The 15,086-nt window shown below is 42.3% G+C and overlaps 1 protein-coding gene across 1 annotated transcript in view; it reads left to right on the forward strand.

Moving 5' to 3' along the window:
- Positions 1 to 15,086, forward strand: part of cachd1 (cache domain containing 1) — a 55,731-nt gene that overhangs the window by 37,611 nt on the left and 3,034 nt on the right. Inside the window, exons 6-26 of the mRNA XM_053853113.1 lie at positions 381 to 525; positions 585 to 801; positions 879 to 1,028; positions 2,911 to 3,189; positions 3,331 to 3,480; positions 5,055 to 5,178; positions 5,257 to 5,374; positions 5,458 to 5,626; positions 5,700 to 5,842; positions 6,650 to 6,831; positions 7,095 to 7,205; positions 7,604 to 7,726; positions 8,691 to 8,790; positions 8,884 to 9,000; positions 9,688 to 9,848; positions 10,059 to 10,145; positions 10,606 to 10,722; positions 10,829 to 10,980; positions 12,219 to 12,380; positions 12,751 to 12,828; positions 12,903 to 13,004. Coding sequence (XP_053709088.1) covers positions 381 to 525; positions 585 to 801; positions 879 to 1,028; positions 2,911 to 3,189; positions 3,331 to 3,480; positions 5,055 to 5,178; positions 5,257 to 5,374; positions 5,458 to 5,626; positions 5,700 to 5,842; positions 6,650 to 6,831; positions 7,095 to 7,205; positions 7,604 to 7,726; positions 8,691 to 8,790; positions 8,884 to 9,000; positions 9,688 to 9,848; positions 10,059 to 10,145; positions 10,606 to 10,722; positions 10,829 to 10,980; positions 12,219 to 12,380; positions 12,751 to 12,828; positions 12,903 to 13,004 — 2,987 coding nt within the window. The remainder of the gene's footprint in view (positions 1 to 380; positions 526 to 584; positions 802 to 878; positions 1,029 to 2,910; positions 3,190 to 3,330; positions 3,481 to 5,054; positions 5,179 to 5,256; positions 5,375 to 5,457; positions 5,627 to 5,699; positions 5,843 to 6,649; positions 6,832 to 7,094; positions 7,206 to 7,603; positions 7,727 to 8,690; positions 8,791 to 8,883; positions 9,001 to 9,687; positions 9,849 to 10,058; positions 10,146 to 10,605; positions 10,723 to 10,828; positions 10,981 to 12,218; positions 12,381 to 12,750; positions 12,829 to 12,902; positions 13,005 to 15,086) is intronic.

Below are 15,086 nucleotides of genomic sequence, written 5' to 3' on the forward strand. Positions count from 1 at the left end.
ACAAATACGTTATGAATGTTGTCCTCCTCTCCATGATGCACTAAGTCCCTGATGAGGATGCTCCATTTTGAACTTATTGCTTTGTACCAGCCAACCTCTGCTTTGCATCAGGTCAGAGATTTAATGTGTGATTTAAGGTAGATAGTTCAGCATTTCATATTTTTATGGTCTTAATTAACCCCTGTTATGTGTGCGCATGAACAAGACATTCTGTGTGAGAATTAATCTGACTATCGGATGTGTTATAGTGGAGGGGGTTAGGTCATTTGATGGGAGGTGACAAGGCGCAAGTTTCTTTCACCCTCAATCATCAAAAGGTTGCTGTTGACTAGATTTATTATTTTATTGGATTGAAGTATGTTTTTTTTTTTTCCTTTCAGACCAGTGTATGTGTCCGCTGTACGGCCTCAGTCCAAACACATAGTCGTGATGGTCGACCATGGTGCGTCTATAACAGAAACACAACTTCAGATCGCCAGAGACTCTGCTTTGGTCATCTTGAATGCTGTAGATGAACACGACAAGGTGAGTTTACAATGCTCTCATGAAGGCGCAATGGTTTGGTAACCCACGCTTGCTTGTAGATCTCCATCCTGTCGGTGGCCGAGATGGTTCGCTCGTGTTCTCTGGACCAGTGCTACAAAAGTCTGCTGTCTCCAGCCACTAGTGAGACCAAAAGGAAGATGAGCACCTTCATCTCAAACATTAAATCTTCTGAGAGCACCACACAGCATGCAGCAGGATTCCAAAAAGCTTTCCAGCTACTTCGAAACACCAGCAGCCTCAGCAAGCAGAGCTCCAGTAAGAGCAGTCAGCATTCATACATTAACTATTCTCCCCATTCATTTTGATAACATGGGCATTTTTATTTCCTCCAGCCACGGACATGATCATCATCTACTTTTCCTCTGGAGTCACATCACGAGAGTCGTCTGAGCAGGAGAAGAAGGCCACGCTCAGCGTGGTCCGTGAGGAAAACCGACTCCTCAACAACTCTGTTATGATCCTCACTTATGCTCTCATGAATGGTACGTGTGCAGTTCCAAGCAACCATTGTTTGCTCCATTCATGATGTGGTGACATCACAACAAGCTCAAATTGTCATGTCCAAATGTGGCCTTCCTAACCGGAAAATACTTTATGAATTATGTTGCTCAGTCTGCGCAGTCATGTCCTCGATAGTGGCAATGCAAAGATTTATCCATGAATCACAAACTCATGTCTAACAGCAGCAATCACACGGAGATGGATGTGTGCGATCCATTAAAATGTGCGTTGGGTTCTGGATTTCACCTACTTCTAACCTCCCCTTACTGCAGTTCTTGATTCATCATCTTTGTTGTTTGGTGTGTGTTCTTAATGCGTTTACTGTTGCTGTTGTGGCATGTAATCTAATCAACTCTAATCTCAACCGTGCATTAGCGGTTTCTTGTGGGCACCTACATTACGTCATCACACATGAAAAGCCGTTCTGACAAACCTAAGTTTGATTACTAATACAGGAGGGACTTAAAGGCCAAGACCCGGGAGAAATGTATCAGGAGAGGTTGGATGCACTTTGTTTTTTTTAATTATGTACTGCTCAGTGCTCAGTGTTGGATGCTGTCCGACTAATTTGTGTTTACCAGCCTTCAATCTTGGAAGGAAGGGCTGTTGTACATTATTCTGTGGCCAAGACCAGAGTATGTGGCTCCTTCTTTTCTCCTTGTTATTGTCTGTTTCTCCACATATAAATCTTTTATCATCCCACACCGCCTTCCCCCAAACGCTGCTGTGCATGCATCATTGCTGTTATTAGACGAATGCTTCCTCCATCTGAAATGTAAATTTGGTTCTCCTCAAAGACTTCAAAGAGTGTGTGCCTGTGTCAAAGAGTGTTGTGATCGTTCGAGTATACCATGTCATATTCATGTACACCTGTTTATGGTTTTCATTGGCTGAGCAGTACTTTTAAGGTTGTCAGTTTAATTCCCTTCTACTATATTTTTGTTATTAGTAAATTAGTAATTAATTTACTCCAAATGGTTCTTACACAATCATTGTTATGTTATTATTGATATTATTACTAGAATGAAAAAAGCACAGTCAGCAACATTATTTGTTCTCAAACAGCAACACGGCCTCCCAGTTAGTCTCCAGCCATAGCCAGAATTAAGTGTGGATTCTGCTTTGAATCCTGGCAATGATTTTAAGATGTCCGGCCCAGCTGCCCCAGGAATTCCTCGAGGTTCCAGGTGACAGCTGTAAAGCTGTAGAGGCTGCTCTTGGTTGTCTGCTGTTTGAAAGAAATGCAGAGCAAACTGCAGAGCGTGCAGCGATGATTCTGTTGCATATTTCGTCTGAGGTGATGAGGGATTTAGTTGTGTCTCTGACGGATGACGTTTTTGGTTTGGCACTTGTGCAGGATTGTCAGAACAAAGCCCCAAGAGATTACGGTGCCAGTGCACAAGTCTGGACCGGTCTGTGATGGAAATCGCTGACCATAAATCACTTTGCTTGTTAAGTCAAAGTCTTGAAATCTTGTTGCATTTAGACAGTTCTGGCCGTAATGCACGCACTCCTGGAGGTCGTCACACCGGATGTTTCACTCTGCTGTTAGCCTGTGCGCGTGCACATGCATTATCGCTCCTGCACTGAGACATATACCTTATACCTACATGCAACTAAGTATGAAAGCCTATACAGCATACCATTCACACTTTAGCCGACTGAATGTACACAGGAACGCAACACTTTCACACAGACATATATCAATATACAGACATAATATCAACAAGAGCAAACTCTTTCAAACACACGCACACACCCGCAACAGTACCAGTAACAGTACCAGTACAAACACTGTTATAGAAAACATACATACTATGTTGATCACTATTTGTTTCTCATACGATTCCTTCCTTCCTCCAGAGGGCGTCACCGGGTTGAAGGAGCTGGCCTTTATGAGAGACCTGGCAGAGCAGAATTCGGTCAAGTACGGCGTCTCCCGAGCTTCAGATCGTGACCGCCTGACCATGGCGGCAGCATCTGGGTTGGCTCAGGCGATGCCTGTGGTGAAGGGCAGCATGATGGTCCTGAACCAGCTCAGCAACCTGGAGACCTCTGTGGGACGCTTCTACATTAACCTCCCCAACCGTATGATCGACCTGGCCCGTTTCAGCCTGCCCTACTCTGACCCCATGGGAGACGGTGAGTCGATTTAGAAATGCTCAACAGTCAAATGACCAGTGACAACCCACACATCTTTACTTAAATCTGAAATTAAATGTTGTGTCCAGCTAATGATTCTGAATGAAACTAACTTGAACAGTCTTGTCCCTTTCCTCGCAGGTTTCATCATGACTGTGAGTCGGCCATGTTACTTCGGGAACCTGCTGCTGGGGGTGGTTGGCGTGGATGTGAATCTCGCCTACATCTTGGAGGATGTCACCTACTATCAGGACTCGCTAGCCTCCTACACATTTCTCATCGACAATAAAGGTTTGACCAGATTTCAATCTACAGTGCAAGCTTTGTGTCACACTTTGTGTCCATTTGGGATGGATGTCTATATTGTAACCACTAACCACTTGTCTCCAATACTGATTAGAAGTGGAATATTAAACTTTTGAAATGAGGTTGAATCAAATTAGATTATTATTAAATTATACTTTGAATTTCAGTTGTGCACTATATTAGCAAATAATAATGAAATATGCTTATAGAGCCTGTGAAATTCATTCAAAAACGTAATGGAATATATCTGTAAACATGAGACACAGATGGATGAAATCTTCGTTTTTCCAAGCATTCACTACTTGAAATGCCATATTCAGAATGGAAACACTGTTGTGGTTATGTTGCGACAGGAAATGGTTGTTTGCTCAGTAATCATCATTTTTGGCAATTATAGCTAATCATTATTACACCAGTAATATTTGCTGCTGCTCAGCTTCTCTTGTGAAAGAGCTTTTTATTACCTAAATTGTTATTGCAATAAGTATGCCATCAAATTATAGTTTATCACAAGCTGCCACACGGCAAATATCGACAAACCACTGCAATTAAAGTCATTCGCGTCTCTTTGAATGGCTGGAGTGGAGCCATGCAGCTGTATGAAGATTCTGGGTCCTAGTTTAAGCAGCTGTGCCTTCAGAATACTCATTCTTTTTTTAAAAGATGAACTCTTGATAAAATTATTGCCTTTTAAAGATCGACTGTTGCATGATCAAACAAAGCGAAATGAAAACATCGACACAACGCATCATCAGGGTCTCTGCCAGGAGTCTTTGAAACCATGTTTTTTTATTGTTAAACAGCTCTAAAATGTGTTAAGCATTGTGATATCTTTAGCTCCAGCTTTATTTCATGATCCACACCATTGTCGTAAAATTGTAACAGGCAGGATCGCGGCCAGCTGTAAATATGGAGTCTGATGTAGTTACTACTTTATACAAGCACATGGTGGAAACCTGTAACTTCATTCTGAGCAACATTGGTGGGTCTGTTTATGTCATAGTTTGGAGTAAATGGGGTTCAAAAACGGACACGAGGACGAGCACACAAAGGAGACTGTACATACTAGCATAACAGAGCAAGCCATTGAATTTGACTTACTCAGATTCTGAAGTGATGAAGCTCATGCAATGAGGCAGAAAGCGAGGTGGTTCTGTGACAGTGAGTGGAAGCATGGTCAACATGGTGATGGAGGTAGTGGGACTGAAAAAACATAAACCATGGCAGAAACCGTATATGCAGTTGAAGCCCAGGGAGAAAATGTTCACTGTCATCGTCATTGTTCCCTGAGAGATGAGAACGAATGTATGAATGGATCAGATAAACTGTACATGACATATAACATATAATTAACATGTGACATCAATCTGAAATCGGTACAAAGTGGGACTGGTTAATTCAAGCTTTCAATGACTATGATTTAAGATGATTTTCTGTTGTTTTGTTTAGTATCATGAGCTAGTCTGACAAATTATATGCTTTTTTTGAATGATTTATGATGGGGCTTCTTCAGCAGCTCTTCCTAGTTATTGCTCCTGTCTTTGTCATGCTACTCTCAGGCTACACTCTGATGCACCCATCTCTGACTCGTCCCTACCTGATGACGGAGCCTCCACTGCACACCGACATTATTCACTACGAGAACATTCCTGGTTTTCCGGCGGTGAGACAGAACATCCTCAGGTGGGAAGCAGTTTTTTTAAGTCTCTTCAAACTAACTTAAGGGGAGTTTTCTGAAGATAATTGTGTTTGTGTCTTTAGCCTCCCGCTGGGCAGCCAGGTCATCGCTGTGCCACGCAACTCCTCCCTGTCCTGGCACACCAACAGACTACGGGACAACAGCAAAAACGCGTACAATGTCAGCTATGCTTGGAAGCTGGTAGGTGCCTTGGATGATGGCTGTCGTGTGACCTCAAATAAATCCTAGATGAGGTATATAAAGTGCTGCTTCTCTTCTTTTAGGTTCAAGACACATCATTCATCCTCTGCATTGTTTACGTGCAGCCAGAAATCCCTGTCAAACAGCTAAAAAACTTCAACACAGCGCCCAGTTCCAAACTTCTGTACCACCGTTTAGACCTCCTGGGTCAGCCCAACTCTTGCCTTCATTTCAAGCAGCTGGCCACTGTTGGTAAGATCCAGTCTGTTCTCAGAGGAAGCGTTAATACTTGACTTTTCTTGGACATATCATTTTATTTTCCCAGAATCCCCTACTGTGATGTTGGCACCCGGGAGTTTCCCCTCACCGTATGAGCACCTGAGTCAGCCAGAGACAAAGCGCATGGTGGAGCACTACACTGGCTACCTGAGCGACAACACTGGGTTCCTCGCCAACCCTGGACTCAAGGTTAGACTCTCCAAGAAAACCATCCCATGTCCAGCTCCTTCCTTTACTGGGTATTCAGGCATCTGTGGCTTTAAGATGTGGAGGAACCCCCATGTGGTTTTGGCAGTCTGGGTGCATTCTTGTCTCTGTAGCAGTGCTGTGGGGGCTAGTGGGGTCGAGCTTGAACTCTGATTCCCAGGAAATTCTTAAAGGCCTTGTGGAGTGACCTCATCACCCTTTTCAAACACTGACTTACTTTAGGGGAGCTGATTCTTGTGGTTCATAATAGACAATCAATCATTTAATGAATAGTTGTATCCAAAACACATATTAACAAGCAATATTTTTTAGCTTTTGATTGAACTTGTACAACATTCAGATCCATTTGCACAAAAGCAAAAGGCCAAAAAATAGGTTGACCACCTGGTTCTATGATAAACTTGAGAGGATCAGATCAATGCCCCTGTAGGTCAAACTAAGACTGAATTTGTATGAAAGTTGTGGCCTAGTTTGAAGGGATGGATTCATTATTGGACAAAAAAATAAACGAAATAGATCTAAATGGCAAAGATTTTGGATGTAATGACCAGAAATATTTAAGAAAATAATAATAATGGAAGTCAGGGTTTCTGCCATGGTTTAAAACATTCTGGCAGTACTTGTGAAGTAGTAGTGATGCTTGCAACAAAGGAAGTAGCATTGCATATTAATTGTGTTTTGAAGGGAGTTTGTGAAAAACCAGTATGACAGTTAAAGATGGATTCTTGTAGTACTGCTTAAAGTTTTCTCATCGACTTTCCTTTCACTTCTTTCTCTTCTTCTGGTCAGCCATCAATCAGGAATGATGTGATGGCCACCAGCCATGTGACGGACACGTGGATGACCCTGATGGAAATGAGCAGCCTCAATTGCTACATTGTCCGTCGCTACATAGCAACGCCCGGCGGGGTCCTCCGGATCTACCCAGGATCACTGATGGACAAAGCTTTCGATCCCACCCGCAGACAATGGTGAGGCTCTAATCCAGACCCGGAGAGCTGAGGGGTGTGAGTGCGTGTGTGTTTGAAAAAACGTTTTTTTTATATGCGGAACAGTCTGTTTTACTATTGTTGTGCGTTCTGATGAGTGTGTGGTTGTCAAAGAGTGTGTGTAAGGAGGTGTATGTGCGCATTGAAGTTGCAATGGTATGTATGAAATGGGTGCGTTTGTGTGAATATGTTTGTGTGAAAGCAAATAAAGATTTAGATTGTGAACCTCTACTGACATCCTGCAGGTACCAGCATGCTGTGGCAAACCCGGGCCTCATCACCTTTACCGGTCCATACTTGGATGTTGGTGGGGCTGGATACGTGGTCACCATTAGCCACACAATCCACGCCTCCAGGTGAGACCACATGGCCTCTTACACATGGCCACCAGTTTTAGTTCAGACATGTTATCTATTAATATGGAAATGATGAATAATTGGCTGTGGAGTATTTCCCCCCATTTTAAAAACGTATAAAGGAATATAAATAAGTTCTATTATTTGTTATTAATATATCAGCTGCTGTCTGAGTGTGTTTTATCAGGTTATGGTCGTTGTTTAGTTGTCATTCATCTGTATATAGAGGTAAACTGTGATTATTGCAGGTGTTGAACAATATTAATTTCTCAAAATATAGAACCCAATACAATTTATTGGATGAAAATATTAGAATAAGTCAGTGTTGGAAGTTTTAAAAATGGTACAAAATAAATCACATTTCAAGTGTTTTTTTTCCCCGTCTTCCTCTCCTCCAGTTCTCAGATGGCCCCAGGTTACGCAGTGGCAGTGATGGGTATTGACTTCACTCTACGCTACTTCTACAAGGTTCTCCTAGACCTGCTGCCCATCTGTAACCAGGACAAGGGCAACAAGATCAGGTACCATGACACACTGGTTCTGTGGGCAGGTTCCCTAACTGTCGCTGAAATGTTGTGCAATTATTTTTATCCCTGCTAATCTTGATCTTATGGTTATCACAAATTGGTTGATTCCTATGTCCAAAAATGTCAGTCCACTTGCCCTTCTTTGTAAAATATCACTACTTGGATGGAATGAAGTCACAATGTAGTACTCTTAAAATTCCTGAACGCACTGCCAACTCTGCCGTGTCTAGCACGACAGATGCTCAAGAGTTCCTGCAGAATTGTTTCTGTGCTCGATGAAGATTTGCTGAACCAGGAGAGACAGTTTTGCCGGACCTGAGGCATCACTACTATTGGCCTATTTTTGTTGGGTTCAACCCCGTTTTTTGTCTTTTCTCCCAGTCGTCACCTCTTTCACTGAGCATTCTGAACAGGATTATCCTGAAAGGCTGCAGGGTGAAGGAGGACACAGCAGAGTTTGGCAGGAGCATCCCGAGCGCCTCACTTCTTTGCCAACTGTTCTGATTAGCAACATGCATGTTTGTGCATCCATTTGTTCAATCGAAATCCCATGTTTTTGTCCTGTATCTATTTTAGTCTATGTGTTTTTTTTTTTTTGTGTCCATGTGTTTAAGCATATCTATCCCAGTGAATACCAGTTAAGGGGAAAACACCTCCTTGTGGGGCCCTATTGCCGGACCCCACAAGGTTAAGCCTGAATTTGAGGATGGAGACTTCAAAATAACTTGTTCTCTGTCGTCCGTGCCCTCTGACACCTCACTGTTGGGAATAAATCCTGGGGAGAACCCTGGATGTGTTAGAACTCATTTGAGCAGAAGTCAGTTTGAAATCAAATTTGTGTATTAATATTCTCATTAAAACAAAGTCGAATAATGGGTGGTATGAATTAAAAATGCTGAAGAACCTGATGTTAATCTAATGTTTTATTTTTGTGTTTGTGTGTGTGCTTGAACTGCAGGTGCTTCATCATGGAGGACCGCGGGTACCTGGTGGCACACCCCACAATCATTGACCCCAAAGGTCATGCGCCAGCAGAGCAACAGCACATTACTCACAAGGTGGTGACTCGTGTATTAAAGGATTATTCTGTCAGCATTTGTTTGTTAGAGGTGATCCTGATGAACATTTATTTCTGTGCCGCTGTTATTCAGGAACCACTTGTTGCTAACGACATCCTCAATCACCCAAACTTTGTAAAGAAGAATCTGTGCAACAGCTTCAGCGACCGCACTGTGCAGAGGTTCTACAAGTTCAACACCAGCATTCTGGTGAGTCGCAGCAGCTGCGTTAGACACTTATTGCGTAACAGTGACATCTGGTGGTTAGTCCTACTACAACAGCTCATTTGAAAATTCATGATGCATCGTGTTTGGTTGTGTCAATTCGGAACAGATGAATATATATTACTATACTTATATATACTAAAAAATAATGAAATATTGTAAAATTGAAATGCTCATACAAATATTTTCAAGACATTAAAAGAGCTTTAGTTTAAATAAGGTGATATACAAACTTGAATATAGCCACCATCATGATTTATTGTGCCACTGTCAAACTGATGCAAAATAAACAATATTTTGTTGTTTAAATGTATGTATGGGTCCATCATTTGATTCAGTAATATACCAAATTCATTCAAATTGAAAAATGTGTATTCTTGTATTCTTGTATATCATATTTATACCATTAAACTGCGATTAACTGAGATGAACAAACACAGATTCTCCAATTAACTAGATAATTTTTTAAATCAAATCCCACCCCTAGTATACATGCACAGGGTTGGATACACCTTAAAGCTAAAAAAGCTTTAATAATCTATAATATATATTTGGTTAACTAAATAATGTAAAGTTCTTGTACACCTCTTTTCTGCTGTCGTGCATCCTGACATTCAGACCACTGTAATTATAAACAGATGCAGTAAGTATGTATTTTGTCTGATTTACAAGGGGGACCTGACCAACCTGGTCCATGGCAGTCATTGCTCCAAGTACCGTCTAACCCGCATCCCAGGCACCAATGCCTTTGCAGGCATCGTGAACGAGACCTGTGACTCCTTGGCGTTCTGCGCCTGCAGCACTGTGGACAGACTGTGTCTCAACTGCCACAGGTATCGCACATTCAGATCAAACTGCAGATTGAGATAAACTACTCATATTTTACTGTCGATTAATTATCAGAATATCCTAAACATAGTAGTTCAGTCAATATAAAATATCTAGCTTCAAGGTCTTAGTATACTGGTGCCGTTTCATTTAAATCTGTACAGGGTGTCTTTGACTAGAAGTCAGCATCATTTCTTGCCTTGGATGTTTTCCAGGATGGAGCAGAATGAATGTGAGTGTCCATGTGAGTGTCCCCTGGAGGTCAATGAGTGTACAGGCAACCTCACTAATGCTGAAAACAGGTTTGTATTGTACCTTCTAAATAATTACTGAAATTAGACAGACTCTTTTGTATTGTCATTTCTTCTGTACATTTCCACTTTTTGAGCTATTCAGCAGTCCCATGAGTTTAAGCGTGTTTCTGTCTTCTGCTGTCTTGTCTGGTGTCAGTCAGTGAGCTTGCGTCCACTCCTCTGCCTGCTGCCAAGTCCTGTGACAGCTCTTCACTCCTACCCATGTCACTCTCTCCCTCATTTCACCAAGACCTGCAATTATCATCTCACTCGTCACATTCCGCTCCTGTCATGCCGCCATGATGTTTGACTTTTCTCTGCATAAACTGACACCTAAAAAGTTGCATTTGTTTTCTTTTCTCTTTCGCAATCATGTTTCGTGTGAGGGTGTTGACGAACGCAGACAGCAGATCTTTGTGTTGTCAGTATTTCCTGACAAAAGTGATAACGCCTGTGGTGTGTTGCGCAGAAACCCAAGTTGCGAGGTGCACCAGGAGCCTGTCAGCTTGAACGTGATCGATCCCAGTTTACACGACACTCTGCCTCAGTGTATTAACACTCGCTGCAGCCAGAGGTACAGCAGCAGGTAAATATGTGTAAACAACTCCCCCAGGAAGGGCATCTGTTTGAGGAGTCGTGTAGGTTTGAAACTAGAAAAACATTAACATTTGGGTTTCATTGTTCCATGGCAGTGACTGTTTTGGTGTTCTGGACTGTGAGTGGTGCATGGTGGACAGCGACGGGAAGACACACCTGGACAAACCTTACTGTGCCCTGCAGAAGGAGTGTTTCGGGGGAATCGTTGGGGCAAAGAGTCCTTACGTGGACAGTTTAGGACTTTTAGGTAAGAGGGACTGAGCGAGGGTCTGCAGCCCAGTAAACCAAGCACAGCCATTGATTGCTATGGTACGAATTTCTACGGGCAAACAAGCGTCATGTTGGCAAGATTAAGCCTCCTCACATCAGACCAATGAAAGTGCAGGTAGAATTTTATTGACATACATTCTTTTCGTCCACATGCATTCCCACTCTTCTTCTGTTCCGGAGCGCCATGCTGCTCAGCCGACTGGCTGTGGAGGTGGAACCACATTACAGCGACCATCCATGTGATGGGTTGCGAAATATTTAAATGGTCTTTCCTGAGTTTGTTGTTGAAGGTGATGGGAACATGGCTATTTGATTTAACATTATCATTTTTTGGCCAAGCTGAGGGAGTTTGTTCCACTCCTGTCCAGAATCACATGGGAACTTTTTTATCTTCCTCCACGATCCCCTGTGAAAACAATGACAGCAGCACGTTTCTGCATTATTATTTTTTTTTATACACATCAACGTGGACAAATCTTATTTTTCTACTATTTAACAGGACGTTGAACAATGTTCGACTATGTTTGCTATAAAATCAATTATTAAAAACTAAATTCTGACTCTTACTATACTCGAAAACTGTTAACAGTTTAACATCACTCAAGCCATTACATTTTCGTTTTACAGACAAAAAGGTTCCTGACTCATGTCCTATGTTAAAATAAACAGTAGTTGGCAAAGCTCCTGTGTTCTGATGGCGTCTGTAGTTCTACTTTTCACATAGTTGTATAGGTAATGTATTGCAAGAATGGCTAGCATACGTCAATAGCTCAGGAGCTTTATCTAACATTGCCCTACACATTACAACTCATCACTGTCTAGGTTCACTCAGTGCTGGTGAAGATCAGTGAAAATGGATTTTCTTTAAGCTCTTCTGCATAATTTTCTTTAAGCTACATAGCATAATTTCAAAGTTGCCAACAAATTATTAGCATGAACGCCATTCTTAGTAACACTTTGTAACGTTTGCAATGTTGTAGCCAAGCTTAAAAGATTTACCGCGAGTGCTATCACAATGATCGATGATCGAGGTTTGTGTTTCACAGACTTCTGACATTGACCTTAAAATCAGCAATTATTCCGCAGTCAGTTTGGAAACCTTCTCAGGGGCCCTGTATGGCGCCAGGCTAGCTTCAACGCTGCTAACTGTGACTGAAACTCACCATGACATTAAGATTATGGCATCTGGTGGCTAATTTTATATTCCCCCAGCAGACGAGGAGGTGGCATCTCTCAACATGATCAAGAGTGTCCCCGTGGGTCCAGTGGCCGGAGGCATTATGGGATGCATCATGGTCCTCGTGCTGGCTGTGTACGCCTACAGACACCAGATCCACAGACGCTCACACCAGCACATGTCTCCTTTGGCGGCCCAAGGTTGGATTTAATATTGAGTTGGTGAAAGTTCACGTGTGTAGTATGAAACTTCTTTTTTTTTCCTAAAGTCCCAATATAAACAGTAAGATTCCTAGTTCGAATCGTCAGTGGCCAATCGTAGCTGCAATGCGTTTCTGTACCACACGAGGGAACTGTTTATTAATTTTATTTTCAATTCCTGACGGTACATCGCGAAGTTGATCTGTTAAACCGTTTTATGTTCAGTTTATTGCTTTTACTTGTAGTTTTTAGCTTGGAGCTGTGTTTTGATTGGTAACATGAATTGAACTGCCATTTAAAGATGATAATAATTCTCACTTCCAAATGAAATATGTAATAAAGTGTCTAACTGTTTCTATCTTTTTTCCAGAAATGTCAGTAAGAATGTCCAACTTGGACAATGAAAGAGACGAGAGAGATGACGACAGTCATGAGGACAGAGGCATAAGTATGTTTGTCGTCCAGATTTAAATGTAAAATGCTTCAGTGATTTGAATTTCAAACCTGTCATTTCCACCCCAGTCAGCAACACACGCTTTATTGCCGCCGTGATCGAGAGACACACTCACACTCCGGAGAGGCGACGGCGGTACTGGGGGCGCTCTGGGACGGAGAGTGACCACGGTATGCATTTCTGTGGTTGATACATTATGGTGACTAATCGGATATCTGTGAGGTCTCAACACGTTCAGCCCCCTCATGAGCGCTCAGCTATTCTGTGTTGCGAATCTTGTACACAGTGACTGTTTGCCACTGACTGTGCAACCAGGGACTCAGCACCTTTAGGTTTGCACTCCCATCCTAAATACTGTTGAAACACTTCATGTGACAGATTGAATTTTCACTGACATTCATCTGGGAGCGGTGAAGCAAGAAAATCTGAGTCTCTCGGGGTCTGAAAGAAATTAGGGCCACAACTACATCCTTGTTTTTCTGTTTGTTTTGCCACGAGAAATGTCATCATGTCTTGTTGATTGATCTGTTTCGGGATCAGAGCTGTTCATCACTAGGAATTTCTCGTTTTTGAAAATCCTGTCTCCTTTTGCATTTGAGGAGCCTGAGGAACTCATGAGCCACACACGGGATACACATTTTAGTCGTGCGGGTAGTTTACTGACAGTTCATTTGTTAGCAGTGCACATGTGAAATCGTGAGGCTGGCAACAAAATGATTTGAAGTTGAAGTTCAAAATCAGAAATTAGATGAGAACAGCTTTTATCATTGTGATTTAAAGGACATCTCATCAGATGCAACCCAAATGATGAGTCAGGAAGCCATGATCTTAAAGGTACCTCAGCTGGCCTGACTAAACTGTCTGAATCCAGTCCACAGATTTTATGACCTGTTTTTTGGGCAGCAAATGAAAGTAACAGCTGACAGTTGGACTTGCCCGAGACTTTGGCTCTTAGTACAAGAGGGATAAAATGTAGAATTCTTTGAAGTCTTCCTGCATCCTTGTTAGTTTAATCTCTGCTTTCCACAGCTTCTTCTGACTTCTACAAAGTGCATCTCTCTTGCACACTTGCGTATTCTATACAAAGCTAGGATAGAATTCGTTCAGTGCTCCCACACTGGTTAAAGTATGTGAAAGTGATTCAGTTACATTACTGTAAAACAGTAGAGTCTACTCACCTGTCCTAACCTCTTTAAGGTCACTCCTAAGGCTGACCAGAGGCCTCATGTTGTCCTTGAAATTCAACATATAGTTTGGATTTCAACAACCATTTATGACACCGTTTTGAGATCAGTGATTGAAATTTAGAATAAGTGTTGTTGTCTGATATAGTTAGAGAAACACCAGACTGCAGTTCTTGGCTGCAACGTTTGTCTCTTGGCTGTGGTTGAAGGTGTGAGGACACCAGAGGGCAGGTATCCTGATCAGCACCCGTAAAAAGCCACTTGTTTGAGCCAAGGATTTTGGCTTCATTCTCCAAAATGGCAGCGTGTGATCATCAAAGTGCTGCAGCTCAGCGGCACATCAGCTCCAGAGTATTAGCGTACGGATGTTTCCATCAAGTAGCAGGCAGCTTGTGTCTCCCGCCACCTCCCGAACTCCAAAAACTCACCTGAGGATTTAAGGAATAGCTTCCTAGTGAGTCCTATGGATTCCCGATGATGCGATGAAAACACAGAGAGGGAAGACGGTGCCTTTGATGTTTAGTTTGACCTGATAATCTTGTTTTTAGTGCAGCCAGATTTGCAGCATTCATCACAGGATAATGCATGCTGAATGTGAAGGAAACTAAATTCGCCCTCCAGTCAGTGTCATCGTTGAACTAAGAGCTAAATGCAGAACCAGGACGTTCTGGTTGTTCAGTAAAGATCCAGCAGTCTTCTGCTGTTCCACCTCCGGGGGGGCATTAATCACCCTGTTTATATGTACACAACTCTGACAGGGAGGGTTTGGGAAATCATAATGAGTGGAGCGTCTCAGCAGAGATTGTTTATTGAGCAGAAGTGCTTGCTACAGGATCAAGTTTAATGACTTCTTAAGTCAGTAGAGAGCAGCGTTGTTGGGGTCTGCTGCTGCCACCGTCACATTACTCTCTGCTGACACCTATAGGAGCTCTGTGGTTCTGAATCAACCAGGTCATCCAAAGCAGGGCTTCTTAACCTTTTTGATCTCTGGGCCAACCTTGATTTCATTTGTCTTCAATAACCATATTTAATCTACTTACACGCAAACAAAGCAAAACCTTGTGAAAT

This window comes from Synchiropus splendidus, chromosome 1 (assembly GCF_027744825.2).
Source record: "Synchiropus splendidus isolate RoL2022-P1 chromosome 1, RoL_Sspl_1.0, whole genome shotgun sequence".
Taxonomy (NCBI): Eukaryota; Metazoa; Chordata; class Actinopteri; order Syngnathiformes; family Callionymidae; genus Synchiropus; species Synchiropus splendidus.